Here is a 25370-nt window from a genome sequence, read left to right on the forward strand (position 1 = left end):
GTCAGCCTTGCATTCCTGAAATAAACCCAACTTAAAATAGGGATATTTTGTCCTTTTTAGATATGGCTAGATTTTCTTGAGTAAAATTTGTTATGCATACAACTTCTAGTTTATTATTGACATTGTCTTTAATGTTCCCTTCTTGTAATAGTTTTGTCTATTTAAATATTTCAGACTTTCACTATTTTTAAATCTTTGATACCTTTTATAAGCTGAATGTAAACATTCATATTAATTATATATATTAACTATCTTGAGGTTCTGGTGTTGTATAGATGCTTATTTTCTGGCATTTAAAAGTCAAATATAAGTTACATACCATATAATTTACCCTTTCAAAGTAGACAATTAAAATTTTTATTTTCACAGTTATACAGCCGTCACTACTATTAAATAACAGAACATTTTCATCATTCCAAAAAGAAACCCCATTCCCTTTAGTAGTCACTTTCTTTTCTGCCTTACTCCCAGCCACTGTCAATTACTGGTCTAGTTTCTGCCTCTATAGGTTGGCCCTATTCTGGAGAGTTCATATAAATGAAACCAAATGCATCGATTTTATGTTTTTGTTCTTTTACTTATCATAATGTTTTCCAAGTTCATCTATGTCACAGCATAAATGAGTACCTCATCCTTTTTCTCTGGCTGAATAATTTTCCTTTGTGGATATACCACATTTTATTTATCAGTTGATAGACATTTGGGTGGCTATCACATTTTTAGCTATAATGCTGCTGTGAACATCCTTGTACCTGCTTTTGCATGGACATATGTTTTCATTTCTCAGGTACATACCTAGGAATGGAAATGCTGGACCATAAAGTAACTCTATGTTTAGTATTTGAGGAGCTGCAAAACTTTTCCAAAGCATCTACATACCATATTACATGTCCACCAGCAATGTAGTAGAGTTTGAGTTCTTCACATTCCCACAAACACTTGGCCTGTCATTGTTATTGTAGCTCTCCTTTTCATCATAGCCATCTTGGTGGGAGGAAGTGGTATTTCATTGTCCTTTTCATATATATTTCCCTAGTGACTGGTACTGTTGAGCATCTTTTCTTTTTTTTTTTTAAATATTTTATTTATTTATTTTTTAGAGAAAGGGGAAGGGAAGGAGAAAGAGTGGGAGAGAAACATCAGTGTGTGGTTGCCTCTCATGTGTCCCCTACCAGGGAGCTGGCCTGCAAACCAGGCATGTGCCCTGACTGGGAATCGAACCAGCAACCCTTTGCTTTACAGGCCTGTGCTCAATCCACTGAGCTACACCAGCCAGTTTTGAGCATCTTTTCATGTACCTGTTTGTAATTTACATGTCTTTGGAGATTGTGTCTATTCCTGTCCTTTGCCCATTTTCAAGTTAGGTTACTTGTCTTTTTATTGTTATTGTATGAACTTACCATATATTCTGGGTATTATACACCATTATAACACATGTGACTTGCAAACATTTTCTCACATCCTGTTAGTTGTCATTTACTTTCTTTTTAAAGTGATTTTTAAAGGAAAGAGTTTTTTATTTTAATAACGTCTAATGTATTTATTCTTAGGTGGGGGGTTATACTTTTAGTATCATAGTTGGTCTAATCCAAAATCACAGAGATGTATACCTGTCTTATTCTGAGAGTTGCATATATTTTGCACTTACATTTAAGTCTTTGCTCCATTTTCAGTTAATTTTTACATATGGTATACAGTAGAGATCCAACTTGATTGTTTTGCATATCAATATTTTGTTATCATGACACCATTTACTAAAAATTAGTATTCTTTTCTACATTGATTGGTCTGCACACCCTTGTGGAAAAAACAGCCTACATAGACATATGGGTTGATTTCTGGACCCTCAGTTCTCTTCCATTGATCAGTATGTCTAGCCACTTGCCAGTATCACATTGCCTTGGTTACTGTGGCTTTGTAATAACTTTTGAAATTGGGAAGTGACAGTCTGACTTTTTCTATTTTATGATTGTATTTGCTCTTTGGATTCTTGATAATTCAAAATGAGTTTTAGAATCAGCTTGTCCATTTCTGTAGAGAGTCAGCTGGGTTTCCGATGGGCATTACATTGATCAGTTTCCGGAGAACTGTGTGTTACTTTACCAATACAAAATGTATTTAAGTCTGTACTTTCGTCAATGAGGTTTTATTATTTTCAGTGTATAAGTCTTACACTTCTTTATTAGTTTTAATAGTTGTTTATATATCTTAATTCTTTAGGATTTTCTGTATTCACAGTTATATCATCTATCAGTCATTTACTTCTTCCCATTCTAATTTTTTATTTCATTTCCTTACCAAATTACCCTGGCTAGAACTTTATCAGCCCTTCCATTCCAAATGATAGCTTTGCTGGATAGAGTCATCTTGGATGTAGGTCTTTGCTTTTCATGACTTTGAATACTTCTTTCCAGCCCTTTCTTAATCTGTAAGGCTTATTTTGAAAAATCAGGTAGTGTTAAAGGAACTCCTTTGTAGGTAGCTGTCTTCTTTCCTCTTGCTGCTTTTAAAAGTCTCCTTATCTTTAATCTTGGGTTATGTAATTATGATGTGCCTTGGTGTGTTCCTCCTTGAGGCCAGTCTTTTTGGGACTCTGTGAGCTCCCTGGACTTCGTGGAAGACTGTTTTTTTTTTGTTTGTTTTTGGGGTTTTTTGTTGTTTTTGTTTTTTTTTTGCCAGATTGGGGACGTTCTTCATTATTTTTTCAAATAAATTTTCCATATCTTGCTCTTCCTCTTTACCTTCTGGCACCCCAGTGATTTAGATGTTGGAACATTTAAAGTTGTCCCAGAGGTTCCTAGGCCTTTCCTGGTTTTGGTTTTTGGTTTGGTTTTTAATTTTTGCTTCATTCTGTTCTGACTGAATGTTTATTTCTTCCTTCTAGTCCAAATTGTTGGTCTGAGTCCCATTTTCATTCCTTTCACTATCGGTCCCCTGTACATTTTTTCATTTCATTTTTTATAGTTTTCACTCTTTCCTCTATTGTGATTATACTCAATCGTTTCTGTGAGCATCCGGATTACCAGTGTTTTGAACTCTGCATCTGATAGGTTGGCTATCTCTTTGTCACTCTGTTGTATTTTTTCTGGAGCTTTGATTTGTTCTTTCATTTGGGCCTCCTTTTTTTTTCTTTTCTTTTTGGTCTCGGTGATCGTGTTATGTTGCAAGGGGTGGAGCCTTAAGTATTCGTCAGAGAGGGGCAACCCACTTTGCTGCGTTGTGTCACTGTGTGGCGGGGGGGGGGGTCCTAGAGGGAACAACGCCACTTGCTCAGCTCTTGGCTGGCTTTCAGTCAGTTCCCCACTACCCACAAACAAACTGGGCCCTTCAGGTGCTGATTCCCAGGTGAGTCGGCCCATGTACGCTCCGGGACCCTGTGAGTCTCCAACAAACTCCTGTGAGACTGGGAGTTTCTCCCACCACCACAACTCCCACTGTTTTTTACAGTCAGAGGTTTTGAGTCTTTCTTTTCCCACACTGCATCCCTGAGTTGCATGGTCTGTCTCCCTCCCCAGTTGTTCCTCCCAGTTTATCTGCACACAAATATGGGACTTCCCACTCTGCTAGTTGTCACCTTACTACATGTCCTCTCCATCCTAGCTGCCTATCTCTGCCTCTGGGTGAATGTTTCTTCTTTAATACCTTGGATGTCAGACTTCCATACAGTTTGATTTTTCAGCAGTTCTGGTTATTTTTTGTTTTTAAATTTGTCGTTTTCCTTTTTAAGTCCACAATTCCTTTTAACGTCTTATTTTAACTTAGCATAACTGTTAAAAGGGTGACTTCAGGCTGTTCATTCCCATCCATTTTTTTAAAATAATAAACCTTCATTAGAGTCTCCAGACTATCTGGCCATCTCAATTTTGTTGCTAATGGTATAGTACTTCAATATGCTATATTCTACTACCTACCAGTTATCTTTGACAAATACTTACTGAGTACTCACTATATGCAGAGCCCATTAAATTTCAACTCTTAGAAATATAGCAATATAACCTGGAAATGTTCCTTACTTTCTTGAAGACATTTATCACTCACCACACTTTCACGTCATTTACCTTTTGCTGTTTAGCTTTTCACATACCTGTGTCATTACTGAGGTAGTAGGCAACTGCAGATGATGAAGAGAGCATTTTGTACATCTGGTGGACCTAGGTATGATCTGAACGTGTGCCCCCTCACCCCTTACTAACCTCAGGCAAGGCAGTCAAGCTCTTTGAACTTTGGGTTTTCATTGAATAAAATAAAGACTTCACGAAATACAGGGCTGCATGCCTGCAGACACAGATGAGCCCATGGAAGTCAGTTGCCACCCCTTGTGCCTTTTGTTGTCTCTGACCTCTGATTACCTTCGTTGAGAAACTAGTATTATTGATCACTGAGATTTCCTCTCTTGCATTTAGTGAAGAATAAGAAAAAAAAGTGTTAGTGGAAGGGAAGTGTGTTCTGAGGAAAGATGATTAATCAGAATGTGGAGATTTTTCTCTCCTGAATGGTATTAACTGTGAAAAATTATAAACACAAGGAATACAAGAATCTACCGTTACACTAGGTTTCCACATTTTGAGGCTACTTAACTATGAAATTGTGAGCATGTTTCCTTAAATGTGATATAAAGAAGAAAGCAGTATAATCCTCTTGGTGGTCACCAGCACTCACTGCTGGTTTCCAGATCCTGAGTTTTCACTATTTCCTTTGTTTCACTAAGTTTGTTATTTAAGAAGAATAATTATGTTGAATATCTTCGAGTATTTCAAGTTTCTCTATATTTCAAATGATCTTACTTGCTTTAGCATCTCCCTGCATTTTTCCAATGTTTTCATATGTCACAATTTAAAAATTTTTCTTACTTGTCTATATTTATTATTAGGACTTTAATGACCTTTTGATAGGGAGGAAATGTTACTGCTAATCTAATCTTACTTTTCTGATGTAAGTTTTTTTTGGGGGGGTTACACTGAATATCCTGTTTTTCACCAGTATGCTACATCAGTGAAAGATACCAAACCTATTTACCCTAGAACAGTAGTTTTCAGCTTTCGGTGAGCATCAGAACCTTGGAAAGGTGCTTGTGCTGCACTCCCAGAATACCCAAGTAGCTGGTACTCTGGTCCATGAAGCATTTTTTACAAAGCTGGCCAGTGATTCTTTTGTACAGTCAGGTTGAGAACCCAAGCTATAGATGGCACTTAGCCACACATTGTATTTTATGTATCAAGCATTACATTATTATGTGTGTCTTGGTTTGTAAATCTTTTATTAAAGTTGGTCTTACAACTTTTTAGGAAATTACAACTATCTTAAAATTCATTTAAAGCTACCTGGTCTCATTAATTGCCGCTTTTTCTTCTCAAAATAAAATTTCTTCTTAAATTTCATTGCTCTTTTGTACTTAATATTTTTAGATGGGTTCTCTCTGAAAAGTTATTAAACAGAATAATTTTAATGGAAGAAACCACAGTTTCTGATTTTTGTTTTTTCTATTGATTTTCAAACTGCTTTCTAATTCTCTCTGTTATCAGGCTTTTAACTAATTTATTTCATAATTTTCCATTTATCTGCCTTCAGTGTATTTTCTAGCATTCATAAGTTATTTAGTTGTTTCAAGTAATTATTTGTATGTTTTATAGACTTAAGACAGCTTTTATGCAGCCTCTCTATTAGATATTCTTTTTCTCTTTAATGAATAAATAGTTTGCAGTATTTTTTTTCCGAGTGCTGATAACTGTGCCAGGCGGCCCTCACCACACTAGGCATACCTCTAGCTCTTGGTAGGTAGCTGGGATACAAGTGGTCATGCCTGCAACCTGATGCAGGATGCCTGGTTAATTCGTAGGAGATGAAGCCAGGCACAAAAGAGACCCAATGTAGGGTAAATCTTAACTATTAATCTGATAAGTTTTTATTTAAGTTGGGTTTGGAGGGGTTCTAGTTTTATAGGGAAAGTACTTGAATAAAAGGTTTGAAGAAAACTATTGTGGCCATAGAGTTGGCCACAGTCAGTGTGGTGAAACAAAACTAGAAGCTAGAGAAGCAAAGAAGCTGATCAAGGAGTCAGGATATGGAAAAGTTACTGTGAAAATGAGGGGAATTGCAAGGACTGTGCAGAAGCCTGGCTAAGGCTGGGGATAACTGGATATAAGCCTTCCCAACAGCAGTAACGTATCTAATGCATCTATCTCTCCCCACACTGTTGATAAATGATGGGAAGGCGTGATTCCCAGAGGCCTGTGACCAAGTGTTAGATGCTGTGCTTGGGTCCAGGCATAGTGGTGCTCTCCTCCTCAAAGAAATCAGCTCTTCATAGCTCAGTGTCAAAAGTGCCCAGAGAGTATTCAGGAGGGGAATACTGAGTCCAGGCTGGAGCTGCCAAGAAAGCCCTTGGTCTGTGGGTCATGGCCAGAAGCAACGTTCAACCTTTCTGACAAAATGCACACTGCACACACAGGTACTCAGCGGTCTAAAGCTGTGTTTTCAAACTTCTGCAATGCAACCCACTGTAAGAGATGCATTTGTAGAGATCCAAGATGGCAGAAGAGTAAGTGGGAAGAGCTACACTACCTCCCTCCAGGACCAATCTGGAATTACAACTAAATTGTAGAGAAATTCTGAATAACCAACTAAACACTGGCTGGAGAGAAGCCTTATACATGGACAAATGGAAAAAAACCACTTCACCACAACATCATTGGTAGGGAGAGCATAGGCATGAGAACGGTTTGCTGGCTTCCCACAGGCACAGCTGAATATCTAGAGGGATATTTCAGTGTCTGGGGTGTCCCCCCGAGAAGTGTAGGGTCTGAACTCTAAGCTGGGCTCCCCAGCTTACAGCACCAGACCCAGAAAGAAACCCAGATAACATCCAGCTGTGAAAAGCCGGCAGGGTTTCTGTCTGCCACAGGAGATGGCTGGAGTATCAGGGGGCCTGTTAAAGAGCTAATGCACAAAATTTTATTTGCAGCCAATTATCCTTGCTTCCAACAGAGGGAGGGCAGTATGGACAAGAGATGCTTGAGGAAAGTCTGGGGTTGGTGGCTCTGAAGAGAAAACTGAAGGAACAGCTGCCAGGATCCCTGTGCCAAGACATTCCCCATACTGCAGAAGCCATCTTTCTCAGGCAGAGCAGTCCTCTCCAAGTGGCATCAGCCTGAGGGGAAGCAAGAATTGCCCACAGGAATTACTCTGCCCCACCTCCTGTGGAGCTTAAGCCTGAGCTTCGGATTACAGCTTCATGGGTTTAACAAGTGATTGGTTTAATAGCTAAGGCAGAAAATATGAAGAAGCAGTCAAAATGGGAACACAAGTAAACAGGCCTCAAATGAACGAACAAGAGAATTCTCAAGAAGAACTAGATGAAATGGAGGCAAGCAGTCTATCAGATAATTTAGAGTAATGATTATAAGGACACCCAAAAGCATAGAAAAAGATACAGAAACAATAAAAAAGGACCAGTCAGAAATAAAGGATGTAATATCTAAAATAAATCATGCACTGGAAAGAATAGAGTGGGTTAGATAACACAGAAGATTGCACCAGGGATTTGGAAGACAAGGTAGAAAATAACACCCAGGCAGAGCAGCAGCAAAAAAGAAAGGTTTTTTTAAAGTGAGGAGAGCTTAAGAAACATCTTGGACAACGTGAAGCAGTACAACATCTGCATTGTGGAAATACTAGAAGACAGTGAGCAAGGGATCGAGAACGTATTTGAAGAAATAATGACCAAAAATTAATCTGGTAAAGGAAAAAGCCCCAAGTCCAGGAAGTTCAGGGTCTCCCAAACAAGTTGGACCCAAAGGTGCCTGTCCTGAGACATCATAATAAAAATGACAAGGCCTAGAGCCCCCTGGCTGGTATAGCTCAATGGATTGAGCATGGGCCTGTGAACCAAAAGATTGCAGTTTGATTCCCAGTCAGGGCACATGCCTGGGTTGCAGTATAGTTCCTAGCAGGGGCCACTTCCCAGCAGGGGACCCACAAGAATCAACCATACATTGATATTTCTCTCCCTCTCTTCTTCCCTTCCCTTCTAAAGATAAATAAATATTTTTTTTAAAAAAAATGACAAGGCCTGAAGACAAGGAAAGAATCCTAAAAGCCGCAAGAGAAAAGTAGGTAGTTACCTACAGGGAGCACCAGTAAGATTGGCATCTCATTACTCAACAGAAACACTTCAGGCCAGAAGGGAGAAGTATGAAATATTCAAGGTGATGGAAAGCAAGAACCTATAAACAAGGCCACTTTACCCAGCATAGCTAACATTTCAGATGGAAAGAGAAAGAAGGAGCTTCCCAGACAAGAAAAAGCTAGAGTTTGTTAACACCAGACCAATACTACAAATTATGTTAAAGGGCTTGCTTGAAGAAGAAGAAGAAGATGGGGAGGAGGGGAAGAGAAAAAGTCTAACCATAAAATGGCACTATATATGTATCTATCAATAATCACTTTAAATATAAATGGCTTAAATAGTCCAACAAAAAGACAGAGGGTAACTGAATGAATAAGAAAACAAAACCCATATATATGCTGCCTCCAGGAGACCCATCTCAGTTCAAAAGTTACAGGTTGGAAAAAGGTATTTCATGCAAAAAGAAAAGGAAAAAAAGCTGGGGTAGCGGTACTCATATCTGACAAAATAGACTTTGAAAGCAAATGGTAGTAAGAGTCAAAGAAAGGCACTACATAATGATAAAGGGAACAATCCAGCGAGAGGATATAACCCTAGTAAACATGCACCCAACGCTGAAGTACCTAAATATGTAAAGCAAATCTTAATGGACATAAAAGGAGAGATCAACGGAAATACAGTCATAGTTGGGGATTTTAACATCTCATTGACTTCAGGGGGTGGATCTTCCAGGCAGAAAATCAGCAAGGAGACAAGCCTAAAATGACACAGTGTATCAAATGGATTTAATTGATACCTTCAGAGCATTTCACGCCAAAACAGCAGAATATACATACTTTTCAAGTACACATGGACCATTATCTAAAACAGACCCCATGTGTTAGAACACAAAACAAGTCTCAGTCAACTTAAGAAGATTGAAATTGTATCCAGCATCTTCTCTGACCACAATGCTATGATACTAGAAATCAAACACAAGAAGAACACTGGAAAACATGCAGAGATGTAGAAGCTAAATAATATGTTGTTAAACAGTGACTGGGTCAACAACAAGATCAGGGGAGAAATCAAAAGATAACTTGAAACAAATGAAAATGAGAACACAACAACCCCAAATCTGTGAGACACTGGGAAAGCAGTCCTAAGGGGGAATGCAAAGATTGTACAACATTCAGGAACCAATATGATTTACCACATAAATGAAGGATTAAAATCACATGGTTATATCAGTAGATGCACAAAAAGCTTTTGGTAAAATCAAATACCCATTTATGATAAAACAGCAAAGTGGGAATATAGGGAACATACTTAATCATAATAAAGTTCATGTATGACCAACCCATTACCAGCATTATACTCAACAGGCAAAAACTACAAATGTTCTCCTTAAAATTAGGAAGAAGACAGAGATGTCTGCTTTCACCTCTTATTCAGTATAGTACTGGAAGTCCTGGCCACAGCAATCGGACAAAAAGAAGAAATAAAAGGCATCCAAATTGGAAAGGAAGAAGTAAAACTGTCTCTATTTGAAGATGACATGGTACTGTATCTAGAGATTCCCCAAAGATTCCACTAAGAAACTACTAGAACTGATAGATGAGTTCAACTAGCACGATTCAAAACTAATATTCAGAAAGCCATTGTATTTTTATATGCCAATAATGAACTAACAGAAAGGGAAACTAAGAAAACAATCCCATTCACAGTTGCTTCAAAAAGAATAAAATACCTAGGAATGAATGTAACCAAGGATATAAAAAACCTGTAATCAGAAAATTAAAGACACTGAAGAAAAAAATTGAAGTTACAAATAAGTGGAAGCACATACCATTTTCATGGATAGGACGAATTAACATCATTAAAATATCCATACTGACCAAAGCAATCTATAGATTCAATGCAATTTCTATCAAGATTCCAATGATGGCACTTCACAGAACTAGAACAAATAGTTCAAAAATGTATATGAAACCATAAAAGATCCTGCATAGCAACAGCAATCCTGAGAAAGAACAGAGTTGGAAAGAACCATCCACCTGATATCAAACTGTATTATGAGGCCATAGTAATCAAACAGCACAATACCAGCATAAAAACAGACACATGGATTAATGGAACAGAATAGAGAACCCAGACATAAACCCACAGTTTTATAGTCAATTAATATCTGACAGAGGAAGCAAGCACATACAATGGGCTAAAGAGTTTATTCAATAAATGGTGTTGGGGAAATTGGGCAGATATGTGCAGAAAAATGAAGCTAGACAACTGTCTTACACCACACACAAGAATAAATTCAAAATGGATCAGAGACTTGTGTTAGATCCAAAACTATAAAAATCCTAGAAGAAGACATAGGCAGCAAAGTCTCAGACATTGTTTGTAGCAATATTTTATTGGATATATCTCCCCAGGCAAAGGCAACAAAAAATAAATGGAGTGCATCCAACTAAAAAGTTTTTGCACAGCAAAAGAAATTGTCAATAAAATAAAAAGACAACCCACAGAATGGGAGAATTTGTTTGCCCATACATCTGATGAGAGGTTAATATTCCAAAAATTGTAAAGTACTTACAATACTCAACACCAGAAAAAACAACTCAAAAAATGGACAAAGGACCTGAATAGACACTTCTCCAAAGAGGACATGTAGATGGCCAACAGACCTATAAAAAGTGCCACTAATGATTAAAGAAATACAAATTAAAACCACAATGAGATACCTCATGTATCTCATACACGTGAGAATGGCTATCACCAATAAACAAGTTCTGGCAAGGATGTGGACAAAGGGGAACCCTTTTGCTTGGTTGGTGGCAATGCAGACTGGTAGAGCCACTATGGAAAGCAGTATAGAGATAACTCAAAAAATTAAAAAGGGATCTGCCTTTTGACCCAGTGATCCCATTTCTGGGAATATATCCAAAGGAACCCAGAACATTAATTCGAAGAACACCCCTATGTTCATTGCAGCTTTTTTACAATCATCAGTATACAAGAACAACCCAAGTGTCCATCTGTAGTCTAGGCTAGACTGAGAATGATGAGAATGAACAACAATTGCTCATAGTAGCTAGACACTTGGGGAAGTGGAATGCTCCACTATAATAGCTGGAATGAGGAAGGAGAATCCACCTACAGGCCTTGGAGCACATATACATAATGCTTGGCTCTTTACTGTTCGAGAATCTTCATTCAATTCGATGAGCTTTGGGGGCCTTTGCTTTGGAGGCCCACTTTGTTCCTGGTTCCTTACCTATATATATTGGGTGGGGACAGCTATGTCCAGGTGTTTTTTTAGTGGGATATGGGTGGGCCCCCGTGTAATATTAGGAAGTCCTCCTGGCAGAATTTAACTGATGAAAAATCAAGCTCTCTCTGAATGTGGGGCTTGATTTTGTAACATTTCCATTCTTATTCCTCATTGAGCAGTTGCTGGCTGCTTTATGTGTTTAGATTTTTTAATTTTAGGGCCAATTCTAAAATATGGCTGTGAATAAATTTTCACATCAGAGAGAAAAAAAAAAGACTTTGATACTGAGCAATGGAAAGAAAACTTACAGCCAGTTCTGCTGTAATACAGCATGTACATTCCTAAAAATCACACTGCAAAATCATGCACTAAAAACTACAGGGCTTATGAGGGAAATAGGTTAGGGGCCATGCCCAACATTCAAAAACTGTCACTGGCACCTATAGCAATAAGACAGAAACCTAATAAAAATGATAGGATAAACTGACATATTAAATGGCTAAGAAAAACCTAAGTAACTACAATAAATGTGGCACTTTATCTTGAAGAATTTGTACAGTTTGGCGAAGGAAGTAAGTGTTCAGAGTGCTTCTTCACTCTTGGTTTCTTGTGAAGTGTGCTGGAAATGGGATTTGAAATCATGGAAAGCCGTACATGTGATGTGGTACCTGTTGGAGGTGTGGGTTTGTGTATTCCTGCCCAGCTAGATTCTCCTGAGGGTGGGTGTCACCAACTTGGTCTAGATAAAATCAGTCATCACAGGTGAAATTTGCAATGTCCTCAAATTATTCCTATTATATCAGTCCTGTTGAAGCAGAACATTGTAGCAGCACTGACAGTATATTCTAAAAATGAGCATATATGAGATCTGTCCAGAATGCATCCACCTATATACGATAATATGAAAAACAGAGCCATTTGCTGAAGAAAATACAAGAAACATTATACATAGGATAGTGATGCTTCAGTTCTCTTCAAAGTAGTCACCTTGGGACCTCATACAGTTCTTCCATTCACCAGCAGCTGCACCATTGTGTTTTCCTGAATTTCATCAATGGTCTGAAATTTCTTTGCTTTCAAAGGTGAATTTAGTTTGGGGGAAAGCCAGAAGGCATGGGGTGCCAAATGTGGGCTGTAGGGGAGTCTCCTGGGTGATCTGATGTTCTGACAAAAAACAGTACATGAGATGTGATTCATGAGTGGGCGGGTCATGGTGATGAAGCTGCCAATCACCAGTTGCCCATAGCTGCAGCCTTCTGAATCATCAGAATAGTTTCCATGGAGGAATGTTCAAGCTTAATGCAAAATTTGATGCAGATTCATTTCTCAACTTGCTCAGTCATTTTGAATGTGACAGCCACATAGCACACATACTCAGTGTCATCTACCACCCCTACTGACTAATACAGTGAAGTCTTCATCATTCATGTACATGTGTTCCAGTCCACTCACCTTAGCTACCAGGTTATATCAGTGGCACACAAACTGTTCTCATTATATTAACAATGGCCGGACTTTTTTTTTGGACAGACCTTGTATAACCTTAAACCCAGAGATCTGTATGGACAGGAAACTAATAGAATGAGTTCAGCAGAGACTTTCATGATTATTTGTGAAGGATTCATTTAACGTGTGGAAAAAAATGGTATTCTGGTGTTTAAAGCCTATAGTTCACTGTTCATGTTCATTTGAAAAGTTTTAGTGAATTCAGTTTGCAAATTACATATTGTGAGTAAAATGGTAGGCCTTGTAATAATTAGGTGGAATTACGTTCAATGAATGTAGAAAACTCTGGAAATATCAAGCTCTATAAGGATAATAACTATGGAAACTACAGGGCATGCTTTCTAAGCTAAAGAATTTAATGCCCATGAATATCCAAGATGATTAAAAAACAGTTTTGAACTTTTTTTTTAAAGTTGAGACAGATACTTTCTTGACGACTTAACTAAATTTACCAACTTTTGATTAAACAACCCTAAACTGAAATGTACTGAGGGATATAACAATAAATATTTAAAAAGTAAAAAAAACACAAGTTCAAGAATAAGATCTTCACCACTCACCTTTTCAGATGTTATGTGTAATATAAATGGTAGCTGCTATGATATACTTACTGACTTGTATTTTGAAATCTTCATAAATCTGTATGCAGTGGATATACACTGTAAGTTGTTTATTCCATTATTAAATTTAGGGTTTAAATTTACAGGTTTTTCATTTTCAAAGTAAAGTTATTTGAAAAACATGTCCTCATATAATGTCTTTTCCTATTGTTAGAATTCTAAAAGTGAAATTACAAAGGCAGAATTTGACACACCTTACAAAATTGCTCTCTAGAAATACACCACTTTGTGTTTTCTTTATCATCTTTGATTTCATTTTTCTAATTGTTTCATTTTTACTTGTAAGATCAGTATTTCTTGTTTTGTTTTTCATTGTATGAATTTATTTTGGTATATGGTATTAAGTGAAGACTTAAATCAACTTTCAGTTTTGGCTCAGTTGGTTGGAGTGTTGTCCTGTAACCAAAATTTTTGTCTGTGATTCCTGGTCAGGGCACATACCTATGTTGTAGGTTCAATCTCCAGTCTGGATACGTACAGGAGGCAACAAATTGATGTTTCTCACGTGGATATTTGTCTCTCTCCCTTTCTCTGTCCCTTCCACTGTCTCTGAATGCATTGAAAAAATGTCCTCAGGTAAGGGATGGAGAGAATTAACTACCAAGTTTTCATTACCACTTACTGAATGAGTGATCCATACTGGCTTGTATTGATTTGTAATGCATATACTATTATCGTAGGAGTTATATTTTTAAGCTTAAGTCTAGTTGGAAAGTCTAATATCTTGTCCTGTACTAGAACCATGCCCTTAATGCAGTTATATACTACATAACTGCATTACTACAGTGTAGTATAACTGCACTGTAGTAAGGTATATAGCACTCCTTACTCTTTTCAAAAAAATTTTAAGCTTGTCTTCCAACCAACTCTTAACTAGTGAAATTGTGATTGGAAGTGTATTAGAATTAAAATTGAGAAAGATAGCTTCACAATATTTGGTGTTAATAGGATTTTGATGCCATGAGTAATAAGGAAAAATAGTAAATGGATTGTTTTATGTCATCTGTGTCAAGTTCTGGCATCAGAGGACAAATGCATTTGATAGATTTCCTTTCCCTGGTGCTGACTCAGACTTCATAGTCAGCAGTTCCCTATCTTGCCAATCCACAGTGGTTTTCAGAGGTAATTCTTTCATAACTATACTTTTGTCCTGGTAATTTCTCTCTTTCTGTTTCTGCTATGTCAGAGATTAGTCTTAAGAATTCATGTCTTTCCAGAATGTTGTCAATTTCTTGAAGGTACTCTAAAGTATTTGCATAGTATATATATACAAAATGGGTTTTACTTATTTTTGTTAGGTTGGTATGGAAGCAGGGAGAGGTATTTTGTGTGTGTGATTAGGCCAGTCAGTTACTACTATCCACTTTTAATTAATTAAACTTTATATGTAGCCAGTACGGGTTCATTTTTATCCATATATTTACCAATTCTGCTGCTCTTTACTGGTTCATATATATGCAAGCTTCTGTCTGATACCATTTTGTCCTTAGAACTTCCTTTAATATTTCTTGTACTGTAGCTCCGCTGGCTACAAATTCTCTCAGCTTTTGTCTGGAAAAGTTTTTACTTCTCCTTTGTTTTTGAAAGATATTAATATTACATATATACTATATGTCTATGATGACATTTCTTCCTTCATGCACTTTAAAGATGCCCCTTCTTTTTCTTCTATTTTTGTATACTTCCAAAGATATAAATATTCAGTTTTCATGTTGTTGTGACTATTTACGTCTTTTTCCTCTCCCTGCTTTGAAGATTTTCTGTTTATCACTGGCTTTCAGCAGATTGATTATGATGTATCATAGTTTGGTTTTCTTTGTGTTTGTCCTGATTGGTATTTGTTAAGTTTCTTGGGTATGTAGGCTTCTGGTTTTCAACAAATAGGAAAAACTTTAAGACATTATTTCCTACAGATGTTTTTACACAGAAACACCTTGTGTGTGAAAACCTTTTCTCAGTCTCAGATTTCACATATGCTAGACTGCATGATGTTATCCCACAGAGCACTTGGGCTTTATTTACTGTAATTTCTCTTTCTACTCTATTCCTCATTTTGCATAGAGCCAACAGATATGTATTCAAGTTCTGACCTTTTTCCTGTTGTATCCAACCTATTAAATGTAGCCAGTGAAATTTTTGTTTCTAATCTTTCATTTCTTCATGTTTATGATTTCCTTTAAATTCTTGAGCACTTTGAAGTTATTTATATCAGTTGTAGAAATGTCCTTTTCTAGTAATTCCTTCAGCTCTCATTTTTAGGTATCTTTCTATTAACTGATTTGATCTCAGTTATGTTTTCCCACTTCCTTGCATGTCTAGCAAATTTTGCTTGCTAAATGTTGTGACTTTTACATATTGGGGTGCTGGGTTTTATTGTGTGCTTTTAAAAGTCTTAGGTTTGTTTTGGCAGCCAGTTGTTGCTTGCATGTGGACTTGATACTTTGAAGGCTTGTTTTTTCCGCTGTATTAGTGCAGTTCTCAGGTATACTTTGTAATCTAGCTAGTACCTCTTCTGGGGTCTCTACCCAATGCCCCAGGTATTCAGTGAAGTCTTTTCCACTCCAGCTGTTCAGGGCTTCCAGGCTTTAAGTTATTCAATTTACCAGTAATTTTTCCCTGCCAGGCTGTGTGGACTTAACCCTCTGCATGCTCAGATGGTGCTCACCTCTAGTGCATCCCTAGGCAGTTCTGGAACTTCCTATGCAGCTCCCTCCTTTTCAATACTGTGTCCCACAAATTACAGCTTCCTGGTCCCCCTCACATCCAGTGTGTGTTCTCAGTTCAGCATTTGCCCAGCTGTGTCTAGATTCTCGTGGCACCCGCAGTGTGGAAATGGCCTCCAAGCAGCAAGCCAGTGGGTTGTTGGGCTCCTGGTTTGTTCCCCTTCATTATGGGAGCATGATCCTGTACTGCCTGTTGTCTTACGTCTGAGATGGTTGTTTCTTGGATGTTGTTACTTTTCCAGTTCTCACTGGCAAGTGAGAAGGTCCAGATATGTTTCCCCCTTGTGGCTGGAAGCAGAAACCGCATTTCATTTTAGAGAGAGGCTTTTAAAGCAGTAAATTTTAACAGGTTAACAATAATTTGAAGGTATCTTTTTGCTCTCAAGCATGTTAAAAAAAAAACTTGTTTTGTAGCAGAGACCCTTAAATTTGTTTTTATTTTTTATTTAGCTGAGTTTTTTGCCAGTAAATCCTAGGAAAGCATTTAGTATACTGTCTCTGAATTCAAATCCTTAAGGAACTATCAGTTCACTGAAAGAACTTTTGCTTCTGTGTTTTCATTGGAGCTATTGGTCTGGTGAGCCACACTAAATTCTCACAGTTTAAATTGTGAGGCTATTTTGCCCCAAATCTCCAAGTTTGCTTTTGAAGTTCAGTCAATAGCACTTGGTTCTGCTCTGTAGTGCAGCAACTCTCTGTCCCCAGATTGGTGTGAAGCAGTCAGCTGTGTGATACACAGCAGACTGCTTACCTTCTCACCTCTGAATTGAGAGAGCTGGACCAAAGGGACTTTATGGTCCCTTTACGGAAGAGACCATTTTAGTAAATACTGCACATTCTAAGCACTAGGGATAGATTAGTGAATGAAACAGACAGGGATCCTGCTTTCATGAAGCTGTGTGGCGTATTGTAATATATACTATAAACAAAACCAAATGAGAAAGAAATAACTTTGGTGAGGAGCACTACAAAAACACAGACGGGAGCAGTGTGAAACGGTAATTGGGTTCAGCGTCATTCATTAGGTAGGTGGTTCAAGAAGGCTTCTCTGATGGGGTGGCATTTGACTTGCTACCAGATGAGCAAAAGAAATGAGCCATGTGACCCTCTTGGGCAAGGGCATTCTAGGCAAAGGGAAGAGCAAGCACAAAAAGGCCCTGGGGTGAGCACAAAGCTGGATGGATATGAAAGAATGCTGTGGCTGGATTGTCATAATTGAGTGGCCAAAGGGCATAAATGATGGGGGTGGGGAGCAGGGGGTAGCACCTAGTTTAGTGTTGGCAGTCTGATTCCAAGACACAATACTGCTGTGAATACTTCTCTACCTAAGTAGGCCACAGTTAGAAGTTACATGGCCCCATAGGTGGATAGAGGGGGTCCCAGGAGTTATATTGGGGTAGGTGTAGCAAGATCATAGGGTCTGAAATCAGCAGGGATCACAGTGACACCAGTTCTCACAGAGAAATGAAAGCCATGTTCAACAGTTCTGGTCAGCATGAACAGATATGAATTCATTTTTAAATTTGCAGAACCATGGATAGCTCCATAGGCTCAAAGAAAATGTTGGGTTTTTCTGACTACACATATAAAGGCTACATGGACCTCATAGCCTAGGAATCCTGTTTCCATGGAAGGAAAATTACTTGGAGAGCTAAGGAATGTGTGGCTTTTTAAAATAGGAAAAGAAAGAACACTGGGAAGCAAGAACAGTTTGGGGGTGGAAGGGCTGATCCAAAGCCAGTGGGCTTTGTCCTGAAGAAAGGCTGCTCTCTGAGCCCAAGACCCCTACCCCTGTGTTGCTGGTATTATTATTACTGTGCTTTACTACAACACCAATTAAAAATTCAGTCTGGGCCACTAACACGAAAAGACCCAAACAGCTCTAACCTGTTTTTAGCCCACTGCATGTGTAGTGCACAAGAAACCCTTCTTCTCAAGAAAGCCAGATCCTCCAGCCTGTCTTCAGTCATTTCACCTCTGTCGTGTCACCCTTCACTCCCACGTTATATGACCTTCTATTTGTGTCTGTGCAGGACTCTTCTCGATGTGATCTCTTTTTAGTCAGGGAAGTCGTTCTCAGCCATCACCTAAATGTCAGTGTCCATTCAACTGCAATTATATTTCTCTTCAGACAGCATTTCAACAAATTCTTGATTTGAACATTTATGTTTTTTTATTTAACAACTTTTATCTGTCTTTCTGAATTCTGTAGTCTGACTTTTTTACCCTTAGCACCCTAGTGAAACAACTTGCCCAAGTTGATTGAATGACCTCTCTCTCTTCCCTTCCTTGCCCCCCGCCCCACATTCTCCTTTATCTCTGTATGGTATATGCCATGTCCCATTGCCATGGCATTTTCTTCTTCCTTTTGGAAGCCTACTGTTGCCTTCCTGCTTCTCTGTTGCCTCCTTACATTGCATATGGCTCTCCCCAGCAGGTTCCTTCCTCACTCTTCCCTTTGGTGTTCCTACTCTCAATTCAACCATCATTTCTGGGCGCCACTTCCCAAGTACTTATCTCTAACCCCTTGTCTCCTTGGCACCTATGTTCTGGTTCATAATTATCCATGATCCATTTCTTTGTACTCAAGAAGTTCTGGTCATAGCAGCTGTAGCTCCAAATTAGAATGGGTTGAAGAATGGCGATTAAAGGGGAGAGTGGACGCAGCAAGTATACTTCTAGACCAGGTCAGGCTTGGTGGACATGAAAACAGAATAGTACTGAGAACACAAGCAGATTACAGGTGGATATCTCAGAGTAGAAGAGATTGGAGAACATTTCTGAATTCACATCAAATGAATATTTTTCTCAGAGTCCACTATACATAAAGACATTCAAAGGAACCTGGAAACCAGACAAGGGGCTAATTGGAAGGTAGAGGGCCCTGGGAAGATGGCACCTTTGGGGGAAGGAGAGGGGTGGTGGGAGGCCTTTCACCATATATCTTACATTTTTAGATTATTTTTTAGACTGAATGTTTCTTTTTATTTTTTAAAATATATTTTATTGATTATGCCATTACAGTTGTTCTATTTCCCCCTTCATTCCCCTCCACCCTGCACACCCCCTCTCCCACCATTCCCTGCCCCTTTAGTTTATGACCATCTGTCTCAAGTTCTTTAGAATCTATATTTCCCCTACTATTCTTGCCCTCCCCACTATCTATTTTCTACCTACTGTCTGTGCTACTTATTTTCTGTAACTTCTCCCCCCTTCTCCTTCTCCTATTCTCCTGTTGCTAACCCTCCATGTGATCTTCATTTCTATGGTTCTGCTCCTGATCTAGCTGTCCTCTTAGTTTGCTTTTGTTTTAGGTGTGGTTGTTAATAACTGTGAGTTTGCTGTCCTTTCACTGTTCATCTTTTTTATCTTCTTTTTCTTAGATAAGTCCCTTTATCATTTCATATAATAAGGGCTTGGTGATGATGAACTCCTTGAATTTTATCTTATCTGAGAAACACTTTATCTGTCCTTCCATTCTAAATGAAAGCTTTGCTGGATAGAGCAATCTTGGTTGTAGGTCTTTAAATTTCATGCTTTGGAATACTTCTTTCCAGCCCCTTCTTGTCTGTAAGGTCTCTTTTGAGAAATCCACTGACAGTCTGATGGGAACTCCTTTGTAGGTGACTGTCCCCTTATCTCTTGCTGCTTCTAGAATTCTCTTCTTCACTTTACTCCTGGCTAATGTAATGATGATGTGCCTTGGTGTGTTCCTTCTTGGGTCCAACTTCTTTGGGACTCTCTGAGCTTCCTGGATTTCCTGGAAGTCTGTTTCCTTTGCCAACTTGGGGAAGTTCTCTTTTATTATTTGTTTAAATAAATTTTCCGCTTGCTCTTTCTCTTCCCCTCCTGGTACCCCTATGATTCAGATGTTGGAGCATTTAAAGATGTCCTGGAGGTTCCTAAGCCTCGCCTCATTTTTTTGAATTCTTGTTTCTTCATTCTTTTCTGTTTGGTCATTTTTTCTTCCTTCTGGTCCACTCCCTTGATTTGAGTCCCAGTTTCCTTTCCATTACTATTGGTTTCCTGTGTATTTCCCTTCATTTCAATTAGTTTAACCTTCATTTGTTCCTCTGATTTGTGACTAAAATCAACCAGTTCTGTGAGCATCCTGATCACCAGTGTTTTGAACTGTGCATCTGTTAGGTTGGCAATTTCTTGGTCACTTAGAGTTATCGACTCTGGGGGTTTGAGTTCTTCTTGAGCCATGTTTTGGTCTGTTCAAGCCTGTTACATATGAGGAGCAGAGCCTTAGGTGTTCACCAGGGCGGGGCCACCCAGGTGGCTGGGTTGTGATTTTGTATGTGGGGGCGGGGTCAGAGAAGGAGTAGTGTCCCCTCTGCTGCTTCCCACTGCTGGGGCCTATACGGTCTGTCTCACTGCTGGCTCCTTCGCTGGTTTATCTGCACATGAATGTGTGACCACGGTCAGCCTGCTGCCTTGCAGCTTCACTGGGTCCGACCTCTTGCTACCCCACACCTGGGATCCACCCTCTGCTGCCTGCCAGCCTCGGTCAGGGGATCTTTTTTGCCCAACCTGCTGTGCTGCTGGCTCCGCCCCTCTTACCGGTCTGGTCTGGGTTCGTTGTTGTCGAACTTCCATGTAGTTCAATTTTCTGTGGTTTGGCTGCGTTTTTTGTTGCTGAAACTTTGTTGTTTTTAAACTTGCTGTGCGAGAAGGCACAGTGTTTCCACCTATGCCTCCATCTTGGCGGAAGTCTTATATTTTTAGATTCTTGAACCTTGTACATGTATTAGAATGTCTTCCAGTTTTTTTCAAAAAAATGATTATAAAAAAAGCCCAAGGTGTTTCTGCCAATTGAATGCAAGTCAGATGTCTTACCTGGGAGATTATTGGACCTTTCTTAAATGTCTCAGTCTTCTCTGGTGGCCTTGGCTTGTTTTCTTTCACTTGGGAGGAAGTATTTCCAACTCATATTTATCATGTTCTTCCCCTCAGAGATCTTTTGCAATGCTAATTTTATTAATTAACCTGGTCCCATTTTCATACATTTCTTTCCCTTTTTTCCTCAAATCAACGGCCCTCTATACTCATTACCTGGTTAGATAATATATATGTAGACAGTTTATATGAAATAGGAGGATAATTATTTACTTAATACTTGAGTTCTTATCTTAACATTTCTTTATAACACCAGGAAAGTACTAAATAAAACTCTTAAGTTTATCATAATAAATATTAAATTCAGGACACTGTTATATTTTTAAGATGGATTGAAAAACAGCAACCAAGTTTGAGGTTGAGGAGGTGACACAGGTGGGACCATTAGTGAAACTTTCTTTCTTTCTTTTTTTTTTTGGCAGGAGAGAGGGCAGTCTTTAGCTATTTAAAAGGTGTTTGAAAATCTAGAACTAGGATCCATGGACAGACATCATAAGCACTCATATCCCAGGGCATCAGAAGAAGGAACTCCTGGGTATCTTGAGTGCCCCACCTCGGGGCATTGGTCTACAGTGGTGTCCATGGCACCACATTGTAGTAGGGCCCCTCAGAAATGGATGGTTGCCTCATGTGTCTGCACAAATCTGTCTTGCATTCAGAAAAGGAAATGGCAGGCAACCTCAGCTCTAATAAGAAGGTGTTTTCTTGAATCAGTTTTCTTTTTTCTTTCACCCTCTCAAGTCTGGAATAGGTACTCTTAATGAGACCCATTCTCTTTTAATTCCATTCCTCAAAAGTCTCAAATTTTGTAGCTTCTTTTTAGCAAGTACCTTTTCATCTGTATTATTTAGGCAAAATATGAGGGTGATTTCCTTGTCAGACATTGATGTCAAATACCTTTTTTAAAAGAAGACTTACCAACTGTTCTGATTTTTAACATTCTTGTATAAAAACATTAAATTCTCAGTTTGTGAGGAACATTTTTACCTAATTCAGAGACAACACTAGGGAGCGAAAGTAGTAGCAGGACATCGGAGACCACTGTGATTTCAAACTCTTGGCAGGTACATCTCCATTTATGGATACATTAACAGCCAATGGAACAACCAACATACAGACATCTGTTACAGGAGGGGCAGCCGGGAAAAGGAAATTTCTTGACGACCGAAGAGACCAGCCTTTTGACAAGCGGTTGCGTTTCAGTGTGAGGCAAACAGAAAGTGCCTACAGATACAGAGATATTGTCGTCAGGAAGCAGGATGGCTTCACCCACATCTTGTTATCAACAAAATCATCAGAGAATAACTCACTAAATCCAGAGGTGAGAAATGTTCCCTGGGCTGATTTGTGCATCTGCATCCTGTTTCTCAAAGGCCTGCTCTGCCAGATTGGCGCTTTTTGTGCTTTTCCTAACTCTCTTTCTGGGCTGTTTCACAGTAACTACCAGGAGGTAGGAAGCGAAGGTGAAGTGTGGCAGTCTTGGTCCTTTTAACACATATGACTGCAGTGAAGTTGGGACAGTATGCATGTGTCCAGTGTCCATCTTCATTCTCAAGGGTGTGGGCTGTGACAGGAACCAGGGTTCTGCATGGAGGAGACAGTAATTACTCCTCCAGGTCGAAAGCTCTTAACCTGGGGGCATGCAGGGCCTCCAGGAGATCTAGCCTCCCTGAAATTACATGTAAAATGTCTGTGCGCACATGCTTTTCTTTAGCTTTCCTCAGATTTTCCAAGTGTTCTTTGTTTGGACAAGATTAAAATACGATGATAGGTCTCAGTCCTTTCAGAATATTTTACCATCATTCCCAGTCAGTCTTAAGCATGGTAGTGGAAATTACAGCTACAGTGATTTTGTTGCTAATAGTACCTGCTAAAGTTAGCTTTCAAGGATCAAAGGAAACTAGTACTTGTAAAGGTTCAAAAACTAATTCTTTTGACATATCTTAAATCAGAAGTATTTGAACCTGTACTGTACCTTCAAATTTTTAAGTTCTAATAATTTTTCTCCACTTCTGAGCAGCCAGGTCAACTTTTTTCCCTAAAGAAGAAAACTAGATTACATCAGGTTTGAATTTCTGGCCATGGTCACATGACAAGTTGTTTGGGGCTGGCTCCCATTCCATTTTTAGACTGCAGCACCTATTCATTAGTTAATGCTTCAGAGTACTGCCCATCCAGAATGCTCCCATTTTCACGTACTTGCACCTAATGCATTTATGCACCAAACTATTGGGATTTCTGTCTCATGTGTGGTGATTGGTATTGAACAACAAAAAAACACAGGGAACTGAACTAGTTTCTTTCAACTGATTGAATGTGCCACCTACTGTCCAAAGTGTAGAAATATCTAGTGCCTATACAGGGGTGGGCAAAAGTAGGTGTACAGTTTTAATCCAAATATGTAATATAATTATTAACAGTAATACAAGAATAAACTGTTAACCATACTCACAACTGTAAACTGACTTTTGCCAACCGTTGTAATGTGTAACTTGCCTTATCTACTGAGAGGCAGCACAGTGATTAGAATATTAAGGTAACAGATTCACACATCTTTCTAATTATACTCTATTCATAATTATATAATCATATTCTCTGCTTACCATCCCTAATCTTTAGTTACAGAAATAAAAAAATTTGTGAATTTTAAATTATGGGAGATACACAGAGAACAATATTAGACTATAAATGCACTTTCTGTAGAATCCAGGTTACTCCATAATGAAGTGCTTTTAGAATTCTGTATCAGAAATACTCTTTGCCACTTTTAACTTTTGGTGACTTTCAGGTAATGAAAGAAGTCCAGAGCGCCCTGAGCACAGCTGCTGCCGACGACAGCAAGCTTGTGCTGCTCAGTGCCGTGGGCAGTGTCTTCTGCTGTGGTCTCGACTTTATTTATTTTATACGACGTTTAACAGATGACAGAAAAAGAGAAAGCACTAAAATGGCAGAAGCTATCAGGTATGCATTAATGGTATTTTTAAAACATTTCTTTGAGTGTTTTGCTTTTAGTGTATCAGTGGCTGGTGGAATACGCTTACATAAGCCTTGTGAATGAAATGTTTTTCCACTGAGAGACACTAGCAGTAAAATTAATTAAGTCATCTGTCTTTTCTGTGGGCCTGGCATAAATAACAACTTGCCTTGAGCAAATAACTGATTTCAAGGCTGGCTCAAACCCAGTGAAGTGCTTAGGGGAAGTTTAATGATTAGACTATACAAGAGCATATAACCACATTATTTGTGGTATGAGTGTGTTCCGTCTTCACCCTTTAAATAAAGATGCATTCTCTTTCACATAATAATGTAACCATTTGCTTGACTCTGAAATCAGTTCGCTAGGCTTTGTGATGAACCAGTTTCATAACATTGCATGAAAAATTGTTTGTTTTAGTACAAGCAGTATCCATTCTTGCTCAAATTTATCCTGAGTTTCAACTACATACAAAACTATATAAGACAGGGTAAAAAGTAAAATTTCCCTGTCTCACCTCCTCATCCACAGTTCATTTTTTTTAAGATTTTATTTATTTATCTTTTAGAGGGGAAGGGAAGGAGAGAGGGAGAGAAATATCAATGTATGGTTGCCTTTCGTGTGTCCCCTGCTGGGAACTGGCCTACAGGGAACCAGCCTGCAACCCAGGCATGTGCCCTGACTGGGAATCGAATCGCGAATGTCTGGTTCGCAGGCCCGCGCTCAATCCACTGAGCTACACCAGCTAGGCCCACAGTTCAGTTTTATGTCTTCCCCAATCTTTTTTTCTAAACATTTTCAAATATATATTAATATACACACAAATAATAAAGACTTATCTTTAGTTCTGTTAAATAGGATTATATGGTGTTTTGCAACTCGTCTTTTTCATTTAACAATATAATTTTAGATATTTTCATTTTGAGATTTTTTCACTGTAATATCTGAACAGTTGAAAAAAGTTTTCCTAGAACTACTTAATTCTGTTATAAGCATGTCTAGGTACATATTTTGTTTCTATCCCTCACTTCTCATACTAAGCACTGTATGTATAGTAAAGTACCTAATTTTTCATAGATGAATTTTGCTGAATGAAGCCCAGTCATCAACCAGAAGACCTTCGTGCTTCCCTACACACCTCTCTGAAATGACATATCCCTAAAACCCTCTGTAATTTATAGGAAGATGAAAACTTACAGAATCACAGATTTGTAAAAAGCCAATAAAGTTGGGTGGATCATCTCCAAAATCCCTATGTTGTTTGGGG

General features: G+C 38.6%; 1 protein-coding gene across 2 annotated transcripts in view; it reads left to right on the top strand.

Annotated features, from left to right (window-relative positions):
• Positions 1-25370, top strand: part of CDYL (chromodomain Y like) — a 140212-nt gene that overhangs the window by 96068 nt on the left and 18774 nt on the right. Inside the window, exons 3-4 of one of the 2 annotated variants that reach the window (XM_037167940.2) lie at positions 22194-22450; positions 23918-24090. In XM_037167940.2, coding sequence (XP_037023835.1) covers positions 22194-22450; positions 23918-24090 — 430 coding nt within the window. The remainder of the gene's footprint in view (positions 1-22193; positions 22451-23917; positions 24091-25370) is intronic. The other variant, XM_037167942.2, reaches the window with a different exon arrangement.

This window comes from Artibeus jamaicensis, unplaced genomic scaffold, assembly GCF_021234435.1.
Source record: "Artibeus jamaicensis isolate MK-2021 breed Jamaican fruit bat unplaced genomic scaffold, CSHL_Jam_final contig_335, whole genome shotgun sequence".
NCBI classification, from domain to species: Eukaryota; Metazoa; Chordata; class Mammalia; order Chiroptera; family Phyllostomidae; genus Artibeus; species Artibeus jamaicensis.